A 19,986-nucleotide genomic window follows, 5' to 3' on the forward strand; every position below is an offset into this window, starting at 1 on the left:
AGTGTGGCACATACATAACCCACAATGCAACTTGACCAACAGTTCACCTGGAGATTTTGGTGTGTCATGCTAGTAGCAGCTAATGTAGCCATATTCTGCTAGCTTCAAAAAGCTACAGCGGTCTGGTAAGCCCACCAAATTCTTTTCATTTTCAAATATTTAGCCTTCAGCCTCAACTAACACTGCTTCAAATTTAATCAGTTGAGGCAATTTATCAAATTTTTAGCCACAAAAGGATGCAAAACTTAGGACCTAAGACCTGTAAAAAGACATCAATTAGACAACCATTGCATTCACTGTTATGGCATCTAGATTTGAGTTCAATCATTCATTAACGGCAACTATTCTGTCTCTTTCCTATCAATACATTTGAAACACCAGCATCACGTCTGCCAAAGCCTCAATTTGATTTTCAAATAAAACTTTCCACAATTCCAATTTTCTGGACAACACCCATAACTTCAAGCCATGCGTGTGCATCCCATTCACTTAGACACACTAGCATCCCACAAATGAATCTCTCATAGGCAGACAAAACTCAATTTATTCCGGTGATGCTTCAGGAAATGTCATGCCAGATGTTGCGCAGACGGGGGAAAAAATAGCTTACATACCATAACAAGGCAGTGGCACACAGTGGAGAGGGACTTGAATATTTATACAGGAAAAGTGTAATTTATTTTTAATTACGGAGCCGCATATTAACCCCATGCAGTGCTGTTGCAAGCTGTCCTTAATTGCCCCATTTCCTCTAACACAGAAGTGTGGCGTGTGTGTGTGTGTGTGTGTGTGTGTGTGTGTGTGTGTGTGTGTGTGTGTGTGTGTGTGTGTGTGTGTGTGTGTGAGAGAGAGAGGGTGTGAGTGTGTCTGTAGGGGGGAGGTAGGAGATCTGTCAATATGAGCTTCTGTTGCCATCCTTCAAACCCACACTTCTGACTGATGAAACTGATAACAGATCATGTCTGAGATGGTGCAGACCAAAACAGCAGCAAGTAATGTCTCCTCTTGTTTAGTGTCCATCCTTACAAAAAAGGAGAGAACTAGAATTTACAACACTGGCTGAATGTTACTTTAAGATTTGTAACTCTTGACATCTCAAAACTACGAACTTCCTCTTCCCGACACGACATTAGCAACAAATCTCAATAGAACTGGGCTTGAAAAATTCCATGATTATTCAAGGTGGGAACTTTACGTGGGAAATAACAGGAATTTATGGGAATGAATGGGAAATGATGTGGAATAAAATGGAAATAGTGCAGTTATTATTCACCATGTCATACAGATAGAAACAAACCTCTGACCATACCATATGAAGACATAATACATTAAATTGCCAAATAATTCCACTCATTTTTCAAATACACATTCTTGTCGCATCAGTGCCAAGTGTCAATGTGCCATGTGGTACTAGCAAGCCAACATGTGCTGTATGCAAATTTATGGTTTTCAAAATAAAGGTTTTATATTAAATAATGAATTATAATAATTTATCATTTTTAATTTGTATTTTACCTTAAATAAGTTTTCTGTTACAAACGTATGATCCAAATTGTGCAAAAAATCATCAACCCAAGCTTAAAGTGGCAATGTTTTTTTTTTTTTTTACTTGTGTAGTAAATGATGATTGCACAATGCAATGGTTAAAGAATGACATCATCTGCGTTTAGATTGGTTCCCCATAAACTTTGCTTACATTATGCAATTCTGTCTGCCACTGGGCCGCGACCTCCTGGGAAAATGAAAGATCAATTTACAGCACACAGGAAGAAGATAGCCCTCTAGTAGTGCCTATAGAGTACTGCAGGAATGAGTCCTAAAACCCTGTATGAGTTAATATGTTTGCTCTACCAGTTTTCCACATCTCAAAGTCAATGGATTTTTTTAATGGGTTTTTGGTTGGATAGCTGAAATAATGTCTGTGGTTAATGCAAGTTTGAGACATTTTAAAGTGTTTCTGCAATATTTTGTCAACCACATACAATTTTGACAGTTCAGGCTTTTAAAGTGTCTTAAAAAGCAGTTGCTAGCAAGTGGCTAAATGACACTACTAAACATCATCATGTCAACTAGTAACACCTCATTGGGTATACTCGCAGCCATGCCACCGTGGTGTAGTTTGTTTATTGCCCAAATTTAGCTTTTTACTCCAGCTAATTGCAAGCTTAAAAAAATCATAAAAGTGGTGTGAATTTGTCAAGATTATCTTCCTGAACTAAATGTGTCTTCATAAGGTATTTTCCACGGAGAATAATTTTCGCAATAATCCAAAATCCAATGGGAAATCCCTGTGGCATTCTGTTGAAGTGTGATTGTAATTTCAGCGGTTGGCCTACAAAAATATGTCATCCCTGCAGCACTTCTTATAACAAAAGGTAATAAAATAATAATACGGAGGCTCCAATGTGTTAAGACTGCAAACTCTTTATTGCTCCCAAACTTTCAAAGGCAGCGCATTACAGCTATGATTCTCAGCTTTCACAATCAAAGCCCTAGACATACTGCATCACTGACTACCAGAGAGCATTAGCTAAAAGGTAACAACAAAATAGCTACAACAGCTTTCCCCAGGTAGCTGCAATGGCAGCCGGTGGATCAACTGGAGTAATGTTAATGTTAACGGTGGAAACTTGATCCAGCCTAAGAGCCACGTTGATGGAAGAGGCAAAGAAGAGGGAGAATTAAAAAATATATATTTATACTAACATTTACTTACTAAATTTGCCTACTTATTACGAGATTGAGGTTTCTGGTTCAAATTGGGATTCTTGAATCAGAAAAGTCAAAATATAGCGCAAACCTGGAGCATTTAGATAGAACTTTGTTTGCGGCTTTACGGAACGAGTGAGACGTCCCACGGTACGGCTGTGGTCACGTCACTGAACTCATCGGCGGCCTCGTACGAGCAACTACCATTTTATCTTCTCCGGATCTACGCTTTGAGCTTGTTCAATCAGGCGACGTCACGTCTTTTCCGCCTCAGGTGCTCAGAGCGTTTAGATAGAACGCTGTATCGCCTCGTATCGCCTTTGATGCGGCTCTTTGACTACCTCTCAGAGGCGTTATATTCTGTTACGCCTTTCCGACTCGGCAAGCGTTTAGACTGATGACAAGGCGGAATAACGGAATACTCACGCAACGAAAAGGCAGTCTAAAAGGGGCTACAGTGTTGTTGGAAGTTGCTAACCTCTGAAGAAACCCAAAGTTATCCAGTTGTCTTTGTGACAGTGGCACCATATATTACCATTTGGTAATAATGAGAGGGTGTAAAGTTGACAAAGTATTTGTTCTCAGTTTAACTTCCTTTCATCATTTTCTGGAAATTTACTATAACCGTTCAGACCCTTTGCAACCCTGAAAAGGACATTTTCCATATGGCTTTTCTCTGTCAACATACAAGGCGAGGATGACAGGAAAAGGACACTTCAGAAAAGCGCAGTCATTCTAATTGGCTAGATTCAGCCTTTTACATCACCTTCCAGGGAGCATCAAGCCATCAACCCAGAAGCACCTAAGTCTAACACCTGATTTACTGCCACTGGCAAGCTGGTGGCACCAATCACCACAGTAGAGGAAACATCTGCCCCAGAGCACAATATACTTCAATCCAGAGCAGATGTCCAATATGTTATTTCATTTTTCATCATGGCACACAAGGAGATTTTTCATCTGGTTTTCTGCAGAGTAAGTGTTTTCATACCAATCATAGCTAATTTAGAAATTAGCCTTCAGATTGCCATTCTTGCCACCTTCCAACAAAGCCACTCGTACTAGTTGCGCTGTCCTGATTAAAATACACAGGCAAGAATCTGTTTGGTGGATTTTCCTCATGCCTGTTTCAATGCAGCACAATTACCGTGATGAGTCATTTGTCTATTTAAAACTACAAGCCTCACCAATCAACTTCCACATCAGTCATCCATGTCGTGCATGCTGGTCTCCAGAGAATCCACATGCATAGCATTATTTATCACATGCCTTCAAGAGAACCAGACTTCCTTACTTCAGCATAAAATCAAAAATAATTAAACCACAGATGAGGTACCATAGGAGTACAAGTAGCCATACAAGTTCAACCAAGAGCCTGTTCGACACAAACATAACTGGCATAAATCTTTTACACTGCGGACAGAACGTCTCCTGAGCTTTCGGAACCAGTCCTTGTTTTCCTCAGCTGGGCCCCAGCTGGTGCCTCATTCTGTGGTCAGGTTTTGGCTGACCCATACCCCCCAGCTATAGACCATGCCAGCCCACAGTGAGGACAGTATGTGCACAATGCAGAGACAGCAAAATGAGTCCCTTAGTCTGACACCATGACACCAAATAAAGGTACATGCTTGTCTCGGTGGTGGAGACGAGCACCTTTAGTATAGGAGTTGTGGTTTGGCTGCAGGAATTCTGTAAATCACTTGTGAAGACTATTAAATCATTCAAATGCTGATGGGCAGACAGGTGTTAAATACATCTGTGTACAATGGCCTGCAAGCAGTGAACTTGTGTAAAGATTACAACAACATCCCGTTTTGGAAGGTTCTGGGCTTTTCCTGCCAGCTCCACTGACGCACATCAGCACCCACCAGCAGTGGGTGGTCACATACGACGCAGCACCACATGGCACGATGCGTGTCAGCCAGCTAGATATCCACCCTCTGTGAGGTCACATGGTTATCAGGAAAATGACAATTCCAGCTCACCAATCTCAGTCACTAGACTCTTTAAACAATTGCCACTTTCTTGTAACCGGGCTATAAAAAGAATCTTACAGTCTAAGTCTGACTTCTCGCCATTAGCAGAGGTTTCCTCTGTCTTCGCCACATTTTTGTGCATCAGTGTATGCAGTGAATACTTAAGTAAGTGTCAGCCTCCCTGTTTTAACTGCCATTCATGTTGAAACGCTGTGTTAAAAAACACTATGAGACTGTAAGTCTCTGGGTTTAGGTAATTCAACATTGTGAAAATCACAGCATTGCTAATGTTATCTAAAATTACTGTATTACTCAAATGAAAGCCGTTCAAATTTGCACATTGATAGCAAATCACGTCTGTGTCCCAAGCAAGAAGCAGGTTCCGGCTGCTTCCAGTTAACGTAAGTGACCCGGGTGGAGCTAGCAGGTAATATCAAGTTCAAGAGAGTCTCATTTCGGCATACGCAGACCTCAATAACAAGCACACTCTCACATTTGCCCATGGCTGCATCCCATTGGCCAAAAGTTCTCTGGCTGGCTCTGATTGGACTTGCAAGCGGTGAGATAAACAAGCTTGTATGAGATCCCGCTCAACGTTGGTTTACGATCAACAATTCAATTTAAAGAAGACTGTGAAAAGTTGAAAAATGTTTATTTTATGGCACAACTGTTGAACCTTGTCAGTACAAGCCTGAAATTCACACCAGCCCGAGGTGTAACTGTCAGCCAATCATTGACCTCCTTATAGAGAGCCGGTGTGTTGTAATGTTACTACGCTGGAAAAAGAGTTTCTTAGAAGAACTGAATTTCCGAGTCGAATTTGAGCTAGAAGGGGGATTTCAACGGCAATGTGAGTTTTGACTAACCTTGACAAAGAGGTACATTCTGCAACGATTATTGAATACAGACAAAATGTCAACAAACTATATAAAAAATAAAGCAATTTTGGTAAACATGGTAGAGGTTTGTGCTAGCCTATTTTGTCAATGGACATGTAGTCTCACTGGTATGGTCCTTTAAAGGAGTCATAACCTGGTTTTATACGTATCCAGCCCCCCTTGGATCGCTTTGGATCAATTCGTAAAACTTATTAGAAAAAAAAAAAAAAAATTTAATCAAACATTGAGCTTGTTCTGACCCTTTTTCGTACCGCGATTTTATCACGCGAGATTACGCGCGAGGTTTTGACTGGTCCGGATGTGCATTGTATAATATGTAATGAGGCGCGCGTTGATTCGCCGCAGGAAGGACAGAGCCGGGGGGGCTTGCCTGCATGCAGACTCCAAAACATAAACAGCCCCCTGTCATGGCGCACACACTAAATGACGAACCTTACGGAATTCAGGCATTTATGTACGAACCAGAGTCGGAACCCGAACCGGAGAGTGAAGAGCCAGAGACGGTTGAAGAGACACGTTTACAGCAGGACGTCAGGTAGCGGACGGGGGGGGGTTGGGTGGTGAAAGAGGGGTGAGCTTATGCAAGTAGCCTCCACGGTGACGTCACCGTAGGCGCAGAATCAAAATCTCGTGCTTTAGGAATGCACACCCTTGTGTGCTATTCCTGTTCGGAAAAAGAGCAGAAGCGAAAAAACAGCGCCACTTTCAAACTCCAGCCTTTCAGGCAAGTTTCAACTGAGGTCAAACACAGATATGCATGTTTTAACAAGAGAAATTGCGATTTCCTGGTGATGACTCCTTTAAGGACAACACATCTGCATGCTCACAGGGGCAAGGCCACAAAAAACACATTAGGAAAGTAAACAAGCTCATGAAGAAATGTGACACTCAAGAAAAGCAATATTGTTTATGTGAGGCTCTTGTCATCTTTGTTTACACTGTCACACAACTTTCACAGACTGTCACAGGGATGTGACAACGAGATATCAGGTAACTCCACATCTGCAACGCACATCCTTGATGCTGTTTCTAGACAGGAGGACACTGCAACTTCCTCATCTATGACCACAAACCTGGTCACATGACAACAGTGGAAGCAGCTATATCCGGTTGTCTGTGTGTCTCTACCACTCTGCAAAACAACCCCCCCCCCCCCCCGCAAACAGTCTGCGCTCAAAGCATAAACAACTCAGATGACCCATGTCAGCTTCCTATTTACAATCATTTCCCCCTTCTACTTTTATTCAGTTCTACTTTCTGAATTGTGGCCTTTCCTAGGCACTGACACGATGAGAAAGTGAAACTGACAGCTGTTAGAAGAGTAAATGTGGAAACATTTTACAACATGCATTGTAATATGCCTGTAATATAGACCAGACAATAAATCAATAAATATGCGTTACATTTTTTTATATGACTTGACTTGCTTCACAGAGTAAACCCCAAGTACATCCTGTGTACAGTGAGAATCAGACAGCAGACGACTGACAAAAGACAATGGGACTCAATAACACTGGAGAGCCTTCTGCTTTAAAGTCACTTCATCATCACTGATGTAAACTAAACCCTTTTGATGTCAACATATTCTACAAAACAGGAAACTCACCAACAGACAAACTGACCACAACCTAGATAGTTTTTTTAAAAACGGCTCCAATTGTCAAGTCTCACTGTAAGTGTCGAGACACGCAAGGCATATTTCGCTGTGAGGAAATCCACTAACGATCTGTGTCCCACAATCAAAGCTTTTCTAATAAAAGTCAAGTGTGACAGCAGACATGTGGCTGAACTCAACCAAATTAGGGGAAGGATTTGACACCAGATGAGAGATGAGAGAACTAGAGGGGATGAAAAACTACACAGTGTGCAAAGGGTTGGGCTGAGCGGAGTGGTAGTGAGACAGATCACTACATATGTTCCCCACATATGTAGGACTGTGAGTGGGGGTGTGAGCTCAAGTGAAGTGTGTATGAGCCATGCATACTGTGCGTGTGCATGGGAGGACCTGTCAGGGCCTGATAGAGTGTCTTTACATGACAAGCAGCTGCTGAGGTCTGGGATGCGCGCTGGGCAAAGTGGAAAATAATGAACGGAGAACCGCTGCCAAACACAACAGAATTCATCTTTATTTGCCAACTGCTGCATGGCCCTGTGTGTGGACAGCTCCAGCCTGTCACTGCCACGCCCGCTACCCACACACACACACACACACACACACACACACACACACACACACACACACACACACACACACAGAGCAGGTAGGGCCACAGCTGTACATGGTGGAACATCATCTTGTTTGCTCATGAATGTGTGTCACAAATCATAAGCACTCTATGTCTGTGTGTGCTAGGTTGTGATCTGAAAGAAACTTTAACTTGAAACCATGTAAACCTTTGTCGAAGACATCTCTCGAACATCTTTTAAAAGTAATTCTATTGCAGATGCTGACGCGATTGCAAGACTATGCACTACGAGTGGGGCAATATGAACATTTGGTATAATGATTACCCTGGCCAAAAGAACTGCAATTCACGATATAATCACGATAATCATCAAAATGTGCTTAAAACTCTTAAAAACTAAAAAATACTGGAATCACTTAAAATTTTGTCAAGAAACAAATATTTTTAGACAAATAAATGCCCAATAAAATCCTATATTGTGCTTTCCCTTCTATTAACATAAGCAACCTAAAAGGTTTTTACCTGATTCCACAATGTCTTGCAGGAAAAATGGATTCAAATTTACATTTAAGTTTTCTTTCAGCTCTAAAGCCATTTGCAGGTCAACTTGGTTTAAGACGTCTTAACTGGAGGAGCTGACCAGGCAGGCTCATTGAGGGGTCAATAAAAAAAGGAAAATATGTGGAAGGCTTTAGACAGAAAGGGGAGAGAGGGAGTGATAGAGGTTAGTGGCTGTTTCCGAGGAGCGTCCTGTTCTGTCCGTCTCCCAGTGACAACGACAGGAATGTTAAGGTCCCAGCTGCTGTGACTTTTTGCTCTCAAAAAGACACATCATGCAGCGTTCTATCCTTTTTCTTTCTACCAAGGATTTCAACAATAATTTAGCCACCTCAGTCATCCAACACTAGATAAACTACGCATACACACTCGCACAACGGGGCTGAATGTGAGCACACACATACACACTGAGAGGAACCAAGAGAGGGTCAGACAAAATGAGCCTCTCAGTGCCCACACCCAGTGGTTGGACTTCCTGAGGGGGCTGCTGTTGGGTTTTGTCCCCGTCTGGCCATTCATCGCTTGGGGATGGGAGGAAGGGAGCCAGTGGTAACTGCATGAACTGTGCATGTGTATGCGTTTGAGTGGTGAGAATCGGATGAGAAGGGGGGTAGGCGGAGGTTGAGGATTAGGGAATTAGAACTCCAAAGCGAGGGAGGAGGAGGGAGCGGGCTGCGTCTTTTGTTGGTTTTTCCTCAGCCGCCCCCGCCATCCCTTCGGCCCTTTTCTGCCGGGTTCTGCCTGTAGGCTGCAGCTGCGGCCTGCCACCTTGTGCCCTGCATCTCAATGAGCCATGGGCTGCCCGTTCCAGAGGAGAGGGGGCTCCCTGATGCAGGGTCACCACTGAGCCCCAGCAACCACAAACTCCGCCCCACACCATCCACTACTTGAGCTGCAGAACTCTGAGCTGGGCTCCTCGTGCTGTCCGGTCACCCATCTACCCCATTTCCTTCTCTCATTGTGACCATATAAGGCAGCACCAGGCTCACATGCCATCCTGAACTGTCCAGGAGTTTGGGCACCTACATTTCCCCCCTTCTCTTTATGTCTTCCTGACATCCCCCTCCTCTCCAAACATCTTTTGTTGGCCCCTCTCTCTCTCCCATGCAGCTGGATGGGGGACTCCATTGCCAGGGCTTTGGCAGCAGCATCAACAGGTTGTGGGGAAGGGCCACCCTGGCCTCCAATGTAGCCCTCTCTGTCTCGTCCCCTTGTCCCTCTCTCTTTCTCTCTGTCACTGCGGTTGCCGCTGCTACCCCAACAGGAAAAAAAGCACAGGGGATGGGGGTTGTGCGATGCAGACTGCCCCTCTTTCTCACGCTCGTAAGAAAGCCCTCACTTCTTCTCCGTGGTGAGTGACACCTGCTGATTACCATAGAGACACTGTGGGAAGTTCCCCCCTGCCACACTGGGGCTGAGATTTGCCCCCTCTCCCTGGGTAAACAAGCAGTCCATGGATTAGTTAACCGGGTTACTTCATGGCAAACAAATAAACACACATTATTTAGAGCAAATTAGTGCCAATGAACTCTCAATGACCAGTGTAAGATCAAACACCCTCAATCAACCAAGGAGTGACACCATTTTTTTCTGGAGACATACACCTCCAGCTGTGAAAAAATGGTCAAGACCAACTTCCTGCTACAAGTATGACATACCTTTCTGTATGTTCCCTGAATAACTGTATATGTTAAGCAACACACTAAGCTGATGTAAAGGATATGTGGACAATGGACATGTCTGAGCATACAGTCAACTCTTAGTCTGCAGACAGCTGAGCATCCCCTTTATCTCTCTTCTCCCTTGCCCTCCCTAAACTGAAGAGAGGAGCCAGTGATGTGATTGATGTCGGAGACTGGGAGCTTTTTCGTTGGTCCATAGCCGCTTCCGCCATGGGTCTGAGTTGTCAGCAGGGTCATTATCCTAGCAACAGGATGGTGGAGCTGTGGGTGAGGAGTGTGCGCTGGAAGTACGAGGACAATGGGGTGGGTAAGCTGGTGGAGGCAGACAGAGGCAGAGAGAGAAGAGGGGAGTTGAAAGGAGACAAGGAGAAGAGGACAAATGTCGGAGTAAGAAAGGAAGAGAACAAGAGGAAGGACAGTGAGGAGGAAAGCGAGGAAACAACAGAAACAAAAAGGGGAAGAGAGTAACAGACAGAGTGCGTTGCCGAACACCATAGATGTGGCGAGCAGGCGGACTCTGCACAGCAAAGTAAACACACAGCAGGCTTGCTGTGAGAGGAGGCGAGCGGTGGAGGTGCCACCTCCCTCAGCCCCCTCGATCCCCACCATGCCAGCCAGCCTGTCTGCCGACAGCTGCACCCAAGTAATTTACTTCTCTCCACCACATTTAGCAGGAAGACTGCTTCCCATTACCCAGAGCAGGGGATCCACGCTGAGGGCCAGACACCCGGCCAGACCGCTGGCTTCCCAGTGTAACACCCTCTGCTGCTGGACCCTGCCTACAGGGGCTTTATTTCTAATTTGGCCCGGCGCTTCAACTTTCACTTCTGGTGATCAACTTGGCAGTGTCTAGTTATGAAAAACCAAAGCTGGTGTTATATGCTGTTAAGTTATTTGGGGTTTTTTTCAGTCAAACTACTAAATTACCCATCATTTTATCCCCCAGTTTTCTCCTGACAAAAAACATCTATGATTTGTTTTTCACACACATCGCCCTTTCATGTTTGTTCACTGATTTTAATAAATATTTGTAGGAAAAATCAGATTTTGACCCCTCAGCTCCTAATTTTGAAGAAAAAAATGATCAAATATTAAACTATTTCAAATTATTTTAAAACAGCACCATTGGCCAGCGTGTATCTAGATGAAAAGAATATCTTCACCTTCTTTTCTTTATGACATTAAGAGCATTGATATAGCAGCAAACACAAATAAGAATGTTTGTGCTGTTAGCCAAGCTTAGCCTCTTAAGATGTATTATTTGTTACTTTGAATACTTGGACAGTTATTTAATGTAAAAAATGGAGGGAAGTTTCTTTAATTTGTGCTTCACAACAAATAGAGATACACAATTATGTATATAACTTTCTAAGTATATAAATAATGCAATGACATTACTAAAGTAAGTAGTTAAGAACTCCATAACTTTGTTTCGGATACATTATTACCATGACATATTATCCACAAGATCAACATTTTGGAATCCACTTAAAAGGGACTTATTAAATTTATGTGCACTTCAGACTTGTTTGTTAATTGTAAAAGTCTCCCAACATAGGTGTATATCGGCAAACTGGGTGAGCTATTGCACCAGTTCTGCAATATATAGTGTGTGTGTGTGTGTGTGTGTGTGTGTGTGTGTGTGTGTGGCCTATGGTACCCATAATGAGAGGACGAGCAGCAGAGCTTGCAGCCAGTCAGCATTGAAACATCATGACACATTCTTAATCAGGTGGGCCTGGTCCTTTGAAGAGCCTTTTACTGTGCAGGAACACCACATTCCCTTACTGAGATCACAAACTAAAAGAAAATGTGGAAAATGCAGCCTGAATTGTTGGATGCCTGTTCACCAGATGCAGCAGGCACAGATATTCAAAAGATGAAAAAAAAAATGTTTCATCTACAGCGACTACTGTGTCTACGGTGTTTCATAAGACCCATACATGCTTTCCCCCCCTCATTTCCACTCTGTGTCTCATGCACTCTCCTGGACCACCAACAAGGTCTCGCTTGGAAGAGCGGCTCATGGGCGTCCTTCAGCCGCATGACCAGCAAAGGAGCCAATCAGCTGATGAGCTCCAAACCAAACCGCGAGAGGGTCTCTGTGGCATGTCACACACAACATCCATCCGCTCTCCTGAGGCCGACTGGGTCACTGAGCAATGTTCTGGGAACATCACAAAGACGCTGCTCAACTTCTGCCTCTCTCTCCCTCCCTCCCTCTTTATATGTCCACGCTATCTCTACTGGTGTGCCCTCTGCCATTGCTCCATCTTTCACCCCACCCCTCCTGTCATGAGTCGGAGCCAGCTGAGCGTGCTACCCAAATCCAACAGTTGTTGCGGCCTTCGTTAGCCTAACGAAGGGGCCGACTCTTTATACTTGTCAGGGAGCAAATGAGTCAAACAAACAAGGGCCAGGGAAGAGGGGAGGACAAGCGAGCGCTGTTCTGTTGAGCTTCACTGGGTTCTTGGCCGCAGCACTTCCCTGGAAACTAGGGAACCCACAATCTGCCTCTTTGATGTCTGATGATGCTCTGGCTTTGATGGAAACTTTGGAAAAACACACTTGCAAAAAGAAATAACATGCTGCTCGGTCTCTGTGGCCACTAGAGGCTGTAGGCACATTCAAAGTGTGTGGGTGCACTCTGTGAAGGATCTAAAAGAGAAGTACCATTTGGGGATGCATAACAACTGGTTATGATAGTAACAAAGTTACAGTGTTTTTTGCAAGCCTGTACTTGTGATGCGGTCCATGCATAAGGGCGCTGGGTAATGTCATGTTGGCAGTGTAACTTCTGAATAAATATGCTCCACATTGTCCATACACTCACACATTTGCATATGCATGTCCAGACGTAGATACGACTCACGTCCTACTCGGCTGCTTTGTCTTGCATTCCCGACCTGTCCTTCCACAACAGACAGCCAAGATAACAGTCACAACAACACATCCCAGGCAGCGTCCACAATCCAGACACATTACTGCAGCACAAGGCTTAAGGAGAAAGTCTGAAGGTGTGTCCTTCAGAATGAGATCATTTCACGGAGCGCAGCCTGTCTGGAACAAATGTACACTCCGGCACTCCAAGGCTGAGAATCTGCAGCTCTGGTGACAAATTAGCTCGACTGGGGGGGCTGCACAGAGGAATAAGGCACAATGCTTGCTCTGCTTTCATTCAGAATCCTCCACACAATTAACATGTGCATGCTTAACATGACTAAGTTACTGACATGGATGTGTTCAGCTGATGTATCAGAGCTGCTGTGCTCCGTGCTCTGTGCATGTGACTGACCCACCATGAAATCCATTCATCATAAAGCCCCATTAAACGGTCATTACTGGAGGGAAAAAAAGGCCACATTTTTACTTTAACCCCTTTTGTTGAGTCCAATACAAATATAGTTTGGTGCTAGACGGTGTCCATGGAACCATGGAAATATGGAGTGCTATCTTTTCGAAAACATTAAATTGGTGTTTTGAGTGCACACATGGGAGTAATGAGCATGCTCAACACACTTGGAAGCAGTATAAGCCATTTATTATTACGCCCACACTGAGATGTGAGTCACTTGGGTGGCGCCACCACACAAAATAGTTACACTCAAGGTGCAACATGGGATGATAGTGGTTGAGTAGGCGCTGCCTGGCTGAGGTGATGGACAGCAAGACAGTTCTACGGCAGGTTCACCTTCTGTGCAGTGGCTCTGGGGCAAAGACTGCATGACAGTGACGCGACACTAAAAGCCTTCCTGTCAAGGAGGCAGGTGGACGCCCTCCAATCAAAACACAGAGGCTCTGGGTGACATTTCACAGGGCACAGCTGCTGGGCTGCGACAGCATGCCAGCTCACTATTCCTGAAGGGTTGTTTGTTCAGTGTGTATTTGTGTGTAACAACTAGAAGGGTGCCGCTGCTAGAACTCTGTGTGTGTACACTAGTACACTACTGCCACACGACTTGACTGTTTTTCTACCAGCAACTATTTGACTACTCTTGACTATTTTACACTGGCTCTCCGTCAGAATATTCCATTCTTATCACAACAACAATTGACATGATGATGATATACAGAGAAGGGAACAAACACCAGGACTAAACGGAGTATACAAATGTACATAATGAATGACACTTCAGCCCAAACCTTTGACTGTCATGCCTCCCTTCTAAAGAAAAGACGGTCTAAAGAGAGACACAAAAAGCTACGTTATTACATAAAATTTGCTTTGTGGATTTTTATGAAGCGCTGTAGGGAAATCCAAAATTGGTAGATAAAACTATATATTTTTTCAACTACTTCCTAACCACTCAACATAGCTTCTACAAATGAAACATTAATAGCACCCAATGTATTATCCCTTCACTCACTGGAAGAACCAGGGTGTGTCTGCCTGAGACCAACTGAGCCGAACCAGGCTGACTCTTTTTGAAAACAGCAGTCTGTTATGCTCTTGAGGAGGAGGTCTAACACACCACACACTGTTCCCCCCAAGAGTCCCAGGAACTCTCCTAGTGACCTGCTCCCATCACCTTATCCCCTGACTCAGAGTCTTTCCCCTTTTCCAGTAAAAGCCTGGTTTGTTGGCACTGGGCCTAGGAGCCTTCAGTGGTTTTGGAGAAGTTTGTTATACTATTTTGCCCCTGGTGGTGGATTGGGCTCCATGAGGCAGCCGCAGTTTGAAGGCAAAGTTAGTATGCACGGATAAAGCTGCTCAAAGCCAGCAGGTATGTGAGGAATGCTTCTTCGTCCAAACAACAGGACTCATGCCTGACACAGAGGCATGCCACGCCAAACAGCACTGTCAGAGCAGCTAAATGGGGCCCACTAGGGACTCTCCAACTAGATGACTCTTTACATTAGATCTGTTTAAATACAGTTACTTGGTGATCAATCACCTTGCACATGTCATTCAGTTCAGGCATTTCTGCAGCATTAAGAAAATACATTTGTCAACATTGTAATACATTATACTAATCCAAGTACCCTGGAAATGAAAGTAATTTGGATTTGTGAAATATTTGAACCATTAAAGTCAAAATATACATTTTTAAAATGTACATCGTCTAAGCCCCAAAACCCAACATCTTTTATGAGTGCATAAAAACTGCCGTATGTATATCCTTGAAACAATGTAGTTGTTTTGCAGTTTAAATACATGTTCATGGATCAACAAGGGATTTTGAAATATTTGCATAACTAACATATTTTTGAGTCTTTGCATATTTTGTGTTCTTTGCCAGCTTGGTAAACCGGTAAGCTTGCACAGTTGGGGTTTGAAGTGACGATGACTACAACATACTACATCTTAATTGCATTGTAAAAAAAACATACAAAAGAAACCCTGCAGTGTAACTGTGCAGTTACACTTGAGACAATCTGAATCAAAACTAAGACTCTTTACAACTGAAATCAAACTGTATAGTACAAACTTTTATTTTTGCATACCTCTTTTATGCAGCCACCCCTCCTTGACAATCACCACATTGGTCATGTTGGTGGGCAGGGCGGAGGATCCAGGTTTCCCACAGGGAGAGACACAGCTTTGTTTCCCAAGTTTCCTTCACTCAGCTCCGTGCAAGAGTCTGGAGACGAGGTCCTGGGGTTTACAGCAGCCCTTCTCAATGGTGGTTACCTATTAGTTGAAGAAGAGTAAAAATTAGCCCCGTATTGAGGTGAAAGATTTTTTCAGCTTGTCTGAATATTAACCCTCAGGTCAACATAGTAGAGGAGAGGCAGTGGAATCGAGAAGGCCTTCGTGTTTTATGGCCCAGTTAGTGGAGGATATGCTTAAACCACATAGTCCTTTTCACATGTGGAACCTGCAACATTGCAAGGTTCAAATATCTGTGTATGGCTGTGGTTTTTGGCATTCACAATGAAGTCCACCCCCTATTGGAAAATTCCATGCTGTTCACACACAACCATTCTTAATCATTTTGTTTCGACTCCAGACCAAAAGAGCAGTGAATTAGAATAGAATGACATAAAACAAAGCTGTAACGTTTGCTCTAGGGTGATGTTTGGACTTTGAAATCAGGAGCGTGATCTAGTGAAAAGTGTCCTGAGGTAACTTTTATTATGACAATAAAATTGAATTGAATCAAGATAACCAGCCATAGCCAATTAATACTGATAATAAAGAAGTTCAGTAAACATGTGGACATCAATAAAACATGTTACATCTCTTATTACTTGAAATGTACTACTTTTTGTACTACATTTTTGGTACTAAAGTAATCTAGATTTAATTATTTTTTTTCGTGCATAAGGAATAAAGTAGACCCAAATTCAAATATCATCATGATGGAGACTGCGATTAAAAAAAGCACCAGGACAGCTATAATGGCCCTCGTTGAGCTTGTTCTGTTAACAAAATCAATAGGTTGCAAGGTGAAGGTGCACTGCATCTGTGAGTTTTTCTTTTATTATTCACACCTGACCAGCTGTGGAAGCATTACAGAAATGTTACTAGGTCCTGGCAAGCCAAATTCCTTCACAGACTTCTCAGCTATTCATCAACATCATATACTAAAACACCTGCAGGCTATCATAAAAACAACACATAATCTTTGATTTATTCAGTCCTTTATATGTATTACATAAAAGACAACTTTGAATGCAGGGGAGAAGCAAAAGGATCACCAGTTGCCCTGCTTGTTCACACAAATGTCACATACTGCACCGGGCAATCTCTGACCATCAACTGAAATCAATTTGCTTGCTGCCGCTCTGTCAGTGTAAGGCCATCAAAAGAGAGCTCTGTCTGAGTGGCCTCATCCAGCTTACTGGTGGGGACAACAACAGGAAGTGGATGTGACTATTGACAGACTTTGAGTCATATCAGTACAGCCCCAGGCTCGAATACATCTGTCAGTAAATGTGCGATCAACACGCCTTTTACTGCCATTCTGCTCGCTTCCATCAATGAGCAAAAGTGCGTTTGTGAAAGCACAGTTTATTTTTGCTCAATGTTTTTGTTTATTGCACTGGGGTTGTGGTGCTTGTGTCACACAGTCGATGTTGGGAGGATCTTGGAAAGGGATTTGAAAAAAGCACACTGAGTGCTATTCAAACCAGGGATCACACAAACCGTTGGATCTCTCCGGCATCTTAGTGTGCACTATGTGACACAGGCACGCACACATTATATACACATTGGGATACATCACACAAACAAACTCGAGCGCACACCACAGCCAAAAGAGCAACACATGCACAAGACTGGCTCTGGAGCCACAACAGAGTGCTGCTGTTTTAATGGGAGCGACCTGTTGCTACTGCGGCCTGTGTGGAAAAGCTGGGCTGCTGCCAGCGCTGCAGCCAGCAGCCACTGAATGAACCCAGTACCCTGACAGCGGGTCACATGGTACTCAGGCCTCTGGGCCACCGCCTGCCTGCCTGCCTGCCCTGCTGTCAGTGCAGCTTTCAATCATTCATCTTTCTGGCTCTGGCGCTAGGGGACATCCCATTCAATGCAAACCAGTCTTATGCTGCAAAGATGCCACACACTGAGCCTGTCACTGGGCCACAGCAGACAGTCCAATGTGTTTATGGCAGGAAGCAGAAATCAGGCCACGCTACTTCCTTCACCACAGATCAATAGATACAAATCTGTTTTTGCTCTATTTTTCGCTGCTGTCCCTTGTTTAAACAAGACAGCCAGCAGCTAATTTATGTTTACACAGATAAAACATTCCACTCAAATATTTCAAACGAAAAGACAACATCAAATATACTCACCTGTTACTGGAAAACACTCCCTGAAGCAACACTTTGTTTTTGTTCAAATGCCACAATGAAACCAGGACAAGTTTGATCTAGTACACGGTGCCAAGTTCCTCTATCTAGTTCCCTGATAATACATCACTAATGATAAGAGTATTGTAGGTAGAAGACGCTGAATACCAAACCACAGGTAGTGTAATCTTGACAGCCGTGTAGATTCACTGCTTTAATCCTGTGATGACACGAACAGCAACCCCTTTATGACTCATGTAGAAAATGTATTAATTCCATGCTGTTGAGGCAAGCCATGAACTAAATGTTAGATGACAAAGTTGTAATCGGATCACGTAAATACCAATTGTAATATATTCATTCTGTCTTTATTTGGCTTGTTGCAAATCAAGTACCCTGGCTGATAATGTGAAAAACTAGTAAACAAGATGAATGAAGATAAAAGTCTGTTAAGCTGCAGTGTTCTCAGTTTGTGGAACAGAGTGCCGTCATGTGATGCTGATAGTGGGCTACCATCATTAGAAGCGTATCCTTCTCAGAGATAATACATCTAAACTCCTGTGGTGCAGGGAGGGGGACGGGCACAATAAGTTTGCCTGTGTACAGAGGCAAAATTTCAAGCAGCATTCCCCAGATTCTGCATGGAACTGGTGGCACATTTGCGTCAACGGATCTGTGAGGGGATTCGGTGGGACGTGAATGGTATTTTCTAAATAGAACAGGGAGAGCCACTGGCTGCATTATTACGACAGCTTGTTGCGTCTTCCCCAGTCACATGCCAAGTCCCCCTGCGTACACACACTGGACAGACGTAGTCTCATGTCTCATGACTGGTTAAAACATTCTGACACTAAAGGCGTTACGGTACAACATGCCTGGGGGCAATGTACTCTTTCCAGACCGTACATATAAGTAACCTCTGGGAGTCAAAACAGAAAGTAATGTAAGTAACTTGAGTTTTAACTGAAGTTGGACATTAAAAGCTGCTCACATGTCCAGCTGACAAACCTTTTCATTTTGACTCCCACCACATCAGTATGCTTTGCATCACAGACTCTTTGAAAATAAACCTTCTGACAAAATCCCTGTAGTTAACAATGATTTAGTAAAGAAATGTATAACTGTTGTAATTGTAGGTGGGATGTTAAAGGAGTCATCACCTGGTTTTATACGTATCCAGCCCCCCTTGGATCGCTTTGGATCAATTCGTAAAACTTATTAGAAAAAAAAAAAAAATTTTTAATCAAACATTGAGCTTGTTCTGACCCTTTTTCGTACCGCGATTTTATCACGCGAGATTACGCGCGAGGTTTTGACTGGTCCGGATGTGCATTGTATAATATGTAATGAGGCGCGCGTTGATTCGCCGCAGGAAGGACAGAGCCGGGGGGGCTTGCCTGCATGCAGACTCCAAAACATAATGGCGGCGCTTCGGCGATTTCAGGTAGCGGACGGGGCGGGGTTGGGTGGTGAAAGAGGGGTGGGCTTATGCAAGTAGCCGCCACGGTGACGTCACCGAAGGCGCAGAATCAAAATCTCGTGCTTTAGGAATGCACACCCTTGTGTGCTATTCCTGTTCGGAAAAAGAGCAGAAGCGAAAAAACGGCGCCACTTTCAAACTCCAGCCTTTCAGGCAAGTTTCAACTGAGGTCAAACACAGATATGCATGTTTTAACAAGAGAAATTGCGATTTCCGGGTGATGACTCCTTTAACAGTAAAACCTAACAGCAAAACAGCTACCCACATGGATTTTGCAATGATACTGATTACAAGGGAGGAAAATAAGAAAATAACTACTATAACGTTCCTTTATTACTTCCCTGGTGTGCAAGCTGTGTACCTAAAGGTCACAGGGGCCCCGTTTTGAGAAGCAAGTAGTCACAATAAAGATGTAGGCTACTACTTTGTATCACTGAACGTGAAGGCAACAATGCTACAAAAGAACAGCAACAAGCTAGCAAAGCTAACGACTAACTGTACAATTATTGTCTGGCTATAAATGTCTCACTTAAACTAGTAAACAAACGCCGTGGTGGTTCATAACAATGAATGAGCTGCTCTCTTGTTGAGCTCATTTGTTTTCATTTGCCTCCTGGGCCATAATTTACAAGCGAAAACAACTTTCTCGTAGAGGTGAACCGTTTAAAGTAACATGACTGCAGATATTTTGGCCTGAGGGCTGTGTCTCAAAAGTGGTCATTGTCAAAAAATGAATGGTTAACTGGAGAGAGACTCGCC

The 19,986-nt window shown here is 43.6% G+C and overlaps 1 protein-coding gene across 2 annotated transcripts in view; it reads right to left on the bottom strand.

Annotated features, from left to right (window-relative positions):
- The window catches only part of akt1 (v-akt murine thymoma viral oncogene homolog 1), a 33,287-nt gene that overhangs the window by 12,857 nt on the left and 444 nt on the right, over positions 1 to 19,986 (bottom strand). For both annotated transcript variants that reach the window (XM_084013614.1, XM_084013615.1), the window contains exon 2: positions 15,456 to 15,642. In XM_084013614.1, the coding sequence (XP_083869740.1) occupies positions 15,456 to 15,501 (46 nt within the window). In that variant the 5' untranslated portion in view covers positions 15,502 to 15,642. The remainder of the gene's footprint in view (positions 1 to 15,455; positions 15,643 to 19,986) is intronic.

This window comes from Eutrigla gurnardus (genome assembly GCF_963514095.1).
Source record: "Eutrigla gurnardus genome assembly, chromosome: 7".
Taxonomy (NCBI): Eukaryota; Metazoa; Chordata; class Actinopteri; order Perciformes; family Triglidae; genus Eutrigla; species Eutrigla gurnardus.